The 7090-nt window shown below is 31.5% G+C and overlaps 1 protein-coding gene across 1 annotated transcript; it reads left to right on the forward strand.

Moving 5' to 3' along the window:
• Positions 1–2317: 2317 nt before the first annotated feature.
• Positions 2318–3108, forward strand: LOC116115295. The gene has a single exon (XM_031401455.1). The coding sequence runs from the start codon at positions 2476–2478 to the stop codon at positions 2863–2865; it is 390 nt and encodes a 129-aa protein (XP_031257315.1). The 5' UTR covers positions 2318–2475; the 3' UTR covers positions 2866–3108.
• Positions 3109–7090: the final 3982 nt, after the last annotated feature.

The raw sequence follows: 7090 nt of genomic DNA on the forward strand, positions 1-7090 counted from the left end.
CATTTTTCTACATATTCATCCGTAGGGAGATAAACATGATTAGATTTTTGTTGGCTTAGCCAAAACTTGGTTAGCAAGAATAAAATCTAATGGTATTTAAATAGTTTCAAATTGACCACGAGGCCTGCTTTTGCAAGCTTGTTTGAACTTCGCTTCTAGCTAAGCTCAAATTTTTAAGCACGAGGAGTTATCGGCAATTACAGCTGACGGCGTCAAAACTCTCAGCCATGCTGATGCCAGCTGCTAATAATATTCTTCACCCGAAAGTGTAGTTGCTAGGATAAAACAATTTACAATATAACAAAAGAAAATCATAATATATATTAATTAATATAGAGCAAATGTGGAGTAGTTACGTATTCTTACTGAATGCACCACCACAAAATTTTAAATTATTTATTTTTTTGTCGTTTGGAGGGAATAATTTAACCATAAATTTAAAGATATAGTGGATTATTAAGATTGTATTTTTTTAGTATTTTTTTTATAGCAAAATTTCCATTTTTAAAGCTAAAGTACATGCTAAATGCATTTTATTATTGTACTTAGAGACCCTTGAAACCAGAAACTTGTTAAATATTGAACCGGTAATTTGAAGTGTTTTAAATTAAAATTTAAGCACAAGAATAATTAGGGTGCGTTTGGTTTATTACTTTGGATAAGATTTTGAAAATAATATTGGGTGGTTGAATAGGGGAGCATTACAAGGTAAAATTTAAAAATTTATAAAAAAGCCCCTAGGTTTACTAATTTAATTAAACAGCCCAACATATAAAATGACAAAAATAACCCCACCACCTGCAATGCCAGATTCCGGCTACCACCGTCAGAATCTGGCCGGAAAATTGCTTTACAACACAGGCCGGTCGGATCTGTGTCGTAACGCGTTTACGGCCTGCTGTGGCCGTCGACGGCGGGAAAAGGCCAAAACGACGGTGAATTACCAGCCAGTTCTGACTGGTAATTCACCGTTGTGGTAGATTTCAGCTACCACCGATGGTGGTTGTCGGAATCTGGCAAGTATGGATCACGAGGCTGTTTTTGTTAATTTTTAAAATTTTTTTAGGGGGTATTTAAGGAAATTAATAACCTTTTGGGGTCTAAAAGTAATTAAAAAATAGGATAATATTTTTGGAATAATATGCCAAAGATTATTTGGAGAATAAGATTGGGAATATGTGCAGAAATAATAAGCCAAACATAATATTAGTACATTATTCGGTTATTGATTTTATACCTTTCTTTTTGGATTAATTTCATTTATCCCACGAGAAATAGTAAGTTCCAAACATCTCGAAATTATTAAAATACTCTTAAAAACATAACATATATATTAAAAGCAAGAAACCCTTTAAATAGGAATATTTAATAGACATTTGAAACTTAAGATATTTTAGAGACAAATGGGGACTTTCTTTTATAAGAATTTAAATAATTTTTATGAATTTTTTTTACGTATGTTTCAACTAATTTTTCAAAACCTTAAAATTATTGATCGAGGAAGAGTTTTAATAACTATACCTATTAATGATTATGAGAATTCAAATTTAAAAGATCATATTAAATGTTGTTATTGTTCTTTTATCATTAAGGGGACTCAAACTTATAAGATCATATTATTTCATTTATTTTTTGCTTTTTTACGCATCCAATGGTTAACTTTTATAATTTTCTTAACTGGTTGGAGGTATTTAATTTTTTTTTTTCAAACTTTGAGCAACCATGACAGTCAACCCATGCCCAACAGCTTAGCGGCTAAGACAACATTTTACATTTATTTAATTTAAATTCTGTTTCTTTTTGTGTGTGTTAAATTCCGACACGTAAAGAAATATTAAAATAATTTTAAGTGAAAGGTGCAATGCAACCAGAAAACGACCACGTAGCTAAATTATCTAATTGTATACGTTGTATTTATACTTGATATTAACTTGCTAATTCGAATCAAATTTTACCTGAAATACGATTAAAGTCTTTTAAGTTATCTATAATTGTATTAGTTACTACCCACATTTTCATTTATATTGTGTGTGAAAATGTATATACTATAGATAACTATCAAAATTTGACCTCATGCAATTCATTCAATTAAGCAAGAAAACCCTACATGATAATAATGCCTCCGTTTTTATCATGCACATTCTTAAACAAAAAGTCAAAACTTAAAAAAATAATAATAATAATAATAATAAAATGTAGAACTTGTCAAACGTTTGACCAAATACCCTTCATCTATCACAAGATTAATAACACTAACCTCTCTCTTAACACGCTAGTCCAATCTTATACGCATTTTATTATTTCAACTTACGCAGCAACTTCCTTTCCTTTCATTTCTCTATTTCTTTATCCAACTTCGGAAAATTCTTTCAAGCCACCTCAATCTCTCTGTATATAACCCTCATCTCATCCACCATTTTCACCAAAAATTCATCAAACTCACTAATTCTCAAGCCAATTGTTAGTAAACTAAACATGGGGAAGAGCAGCTGGTCTTTGCTTAGCCACCTGAGAATGGCCGTTAAGAAGCTGAAAATGTTGCTGGACCTGAACTTAAGTCGGTGGCGTATTGCTTCGATGATCGGTGCTTCTTCAAGCCACCGTTTATTCAGCTTGAACGACCGGCCAGGCTTGAGGGCATGCACGGAAGAAGATATGGAGTCGTCGTGGGACGAGTCGAGTTCAGTTTCGAGATCAGGATCGCTTCACAGAACGATAAGTTATACTTCCGATCAGGATGATATCGACAAGAGAGCTGAAATGTTTATTGCTAATTTTCATAGACAACTTCAGATGGAGAGACAGATCTCTTTGAAGCTTCGTTATTGTAGAGGAAACAGCTCTGGATCTTCTGTTTCTCCTTGAGGATTTGACCATGGAGTCTCTGTGAAGAAGCCTGTGTTTTTTTTTTCTGAGAGGTTTTCTATGCAGATTTAATTGCACAAAATTTTTTTGATTTATTTTTTTAATTTTAATTTCTTTCTTGTGTTGGATTGTATTTGAATTTTCTTCTTCATGTTCGTTTATTCTTTAATTTAATTTAATTTATTTTATACAATGTAATTAAAGATAATAGGTAATTGTCATCTATTTATGAGTAGTGTTATAAATGTGACAATTAGTTTGTAATGAAAGGGAATATTCCTATTAAATTCTTGATAATAATTCTCTTTTAATTATTATTTTAAATACTTATTTTATGATGTTGATTCAGTAGTTGTTGTATCAAAATTACCTGAAGTGCAAGCATGATTTTTAATTTTTTTAATTAATATTTCTGGGGAACATTTCATGAATAATATAAAAGTAAAGTACAAAAGGCCGCCAGCCAGCCACATTTTTGGCATGATTAAGTAATAGTTAATGGTCATTCGAAAGTTCAAAATCTAAGGGTTAATAGTTAATGCAAGTGGTTGATCCAATTATTTATTAAATAATGGCATACTATTAACAAAAATGAGAACATTTAATAAATTATTATTAAATCAGACTTAATTACAACTAGATACTCAAATTTTGAGTACTTGCAGAAATTTGATCTCAAAATTTGAAAATCATCATATATATATATATTGAGGCACAGCAGAATCCTGGTCTTGGAATGAAGAAGAAATGGGAGCTAGTGCTGGTTTTAATGCCACTGTAGGATCCTTTGTCAAACTGAAAAAAAAAAATGATAAGTTAGTTGAGATACAAATTGAAGGGAACACGAGCAATGAAGGAAAGAAATTACCTGCAGTTGCTTCAACTGGGATGTTCCTCTCCCCCATCTCATTAACAGCTGCTTCTTCTTGACCAGACTCTGAGATAGCAGTCAAGGGTTGCAATGGTGGAGTTTTTTTCAAGAACACAGGTGAAACTATAGAAGCAGTTTGGATGATCTATAATGCACACAAGTAGGTGGAAGCCTGAGAAATTTACTTACAACATCTGTTAAATCATTTGAGCAGCAATCAATTCTGTTGCCTTCTGGATTAGAGCCAGGATTTTCAGTTCTTCTGAGGGCTGATTCAAGTGAGCTAACATCATAATGGGCAGGTTCAGGACCTTGAGTGTCTGGAATTACTTTCGGAACCTGATTCAATAACCGCAATTATTATGATAGGGAGTTACGCTGCAGCAGGGTGCTCATGTTCTTGACAATAGTATACCAAATTGAAGGTTTAGGATCGATTACATTTCGAAACAAGATTGAACATGCTTTACTTTCTAATATTCCAATAATTGTTTTCTGCTTACACAAACACTTGTTTTTAGTTGGCTAATAATCTAATTTTGTATGAAAAACTACATCATCAAAGGATATTCTTTCATGCAATCCCTCTCGTTTGCTTGATCAATGCGATCTTGTAATGAAACTAGTTACCTAGCAATCTACTGTTGTATCCATAAAATGCAAAGAAATACGAAATATATAGATCGGCATCCATTATCAAACTATCCATTTGTATTTATTAATTTAGTTGGTTACACTCTGTTATGTAATGCATGCTCAATGAATCATAATTCTCGCGAAGAATTCTGGCCTTCTGTCAAGCTCCACCTGCAATCACCATGTTTTGGTTAATGGTGTGTATGATATTTTTATAAATTATTTAGATTAACTAAATGACACTTCTGTATATGCAGAAAGCTTGTATATATTTTATATATATATGTTTTTTAACGCAAGTATTAGCTGAATAGCTGTTAATATTATTTATCTTTCTCTTCATAATATTTTATTTTTAGATATAAATATTAAAAGAAGAAAATCATTTCAATAAGGAATATTGGAGACCAAATGTTATTACTTATATTTAGCGTTTATTTCGGGGTCATAAAAGATAACATCGGTAATCTATCTTTTAATCCGATGATTACCACGTTTGGGTGTTAAGTAACGAAAGATTCCGATAATTGACCAATACCAATAGTGATCGATGGTGGCGGCCGACGGTCAGCAGTCATCTTGGGTGGTTGAGAGTATTTTGTTAAATTATAAACTTTTGTTATTGGGGGTGTTTTAGCTAAATTATCAAATGTAAATGGTTAAAAATACTCTAGATAATAATAATAATAATTATTATTATTATTATTATTAAAAAGGAAAGACAATTCAGTAAAAACCCTTCCGATCATATTTTATTTCTTTCAACCAAACGTATTAATTATTTATATTCACCAATCTAACTAAATCTATCAATATAACATTCCCCATTAATAGGTAATATCTCAGTGATAATCCTAACTTTTGTAATAAAAAATTCCCCAAACCAAGCGCTACAATAGTAATTCAATTGATGGTCTTTGTAAGCACAAATTAGTTGAGAACGCGAGACAATTGTTTTTGGAAATGAAGAGTTTAAGAATTATTCCAAACGCAACCACTTATCCCACTCTAGTTCATGTTTGTATTGAAAGGAAATAATGTAGTAACAAAATATTTCCCACTTGAATGAATATGTGAGGAGTAAAACCTTGAGCAAATATGCTTGAAACAACAATCAAATTCACAAGAGACACAAGCAATTTTACGTAGAAAAACCTCTTCNGAAGAATTCTGGCCTTCTGTCAAGCTCCACCTGCAATCACCATGTTCTGGTTAATGGTGTGTCTGATATTTTTATAAATTATTTAGATGAACTAAATGACACTTCTGTAAATGCAGAAAGCTTGTATATATTTTATATATTTTTTTTTAACGCAAGTATTAGCTGTTAATATTATTTATCTTTCTCTTCATAATATTTTATTTTTAGATATAAATATTAAAAGAAGAAAATCATTTCAATAAGGAATATTGGAGACCAAATGTTATTACTTATACTTAGCGTTTGGTTCGGGGTCATAAAAGATAATATCGGTAATCTATCTTTTAATCTGACAATTACCACGTTTGGGTCTTAAGTAACGAAAGATTCCGATAATTGACCAATACCAATAGTGATCGATGGTGGTGGCTGGTGGTCAGTAGTCATCTTGAGTGACTGAGAGTATTTTGTTAAATTATAAACTTTTGTTGTTGAGGGTGTTTTAGCTAAATTATCAAATGTAAATGGTTAAATATACTCTAAATAATAATAATAATTATTATTATTATTAAAAATGAAAGACAATTCAGTAAAAACCCCTTTGATCATATTTTATTTCTTTCAACCAAACGTATTAATTATTTATACTCACCAATCTAACCAAATCTATTAATATAACATTCCCCATTAATAGGTAATATCTCAATGATAATCCTATCTTTTGTAATAAAAAATTCCCGAAACCAAGCGCTACAATAGTAATTCAATTGATGGTCTTTGTAAGCACAAATTAGTTGAGAACGCGAGACAATTGTTTTTGGAAATGAAGAGTTTAAGAATTATTCCAAACGCAACCACTTATCCCACTCTAATTCATGTTTGTATTGAAAGGAAATAATGCCATAACAAAATATTTCCTACTTGAATGAATATGTGAGGAGCAAAACCTTGAGCAAATATGCTTGAAACAACAATCAAATTCACAAGAGACACAAGCAATTTTACATGGAAAAATCTCTTCGATGTAAAGAGATTAAAAAACCACGGGATCGAATGATTTAGTTAAATCCACTATGATAAATAAGTGTTTACAATAGCCACAAATCATTAATAATATTCCACACAAAATTTAGAGCTTTATCACAACTCTAATAAAGTAAAATACACAAAAGAGTTACGAAAATATAAGAATAAAATCACCAGTAAAGCACCCAAAATGTAAGCTATATAACTCCAAACTCAGCCGTTAAAATCGAAAACCCACTGTCCAGATTGAAAAGCGACACGTCCTCTACGTTCTGACCAAAAATCAGGTTGATTATACTAGAGATGACCTTCTGATCGTCATGTTGAAGAAGGACAGACGGACTGAAAATTCTGCAATTCAACTCTTTGATTTGACTGTCTTTCTAGAGGCAAAACTCCACAAAAAAATGGCTATCACGAAACTGACATTTGGATGTGAAGATCTTGCCGTCAATAACAACGCTTTAAAATGTGAGCAAAAAATAAGCAAGATACACTGTTGGATCATCGTCGGAAGAACCTGGTGTGGCTACCTCTATCTCACTTCTGTA

Source organism: Pistacia vera, unplaced genomic scaffold (genome assembly GCF_008641045.1).
Source record: "Pistacia vera cultivar Batoury unplaced genomic scaffold, PisVer_v2 Contig735, whole genome shotgun sequence".
Taxonomy (NCBI): Eukaryota; Viridiplantae; Streptophyta; class Magnoliopsida; order Sapindales; family Anacardiaceae; genus Pistacia; species Pistacia vera.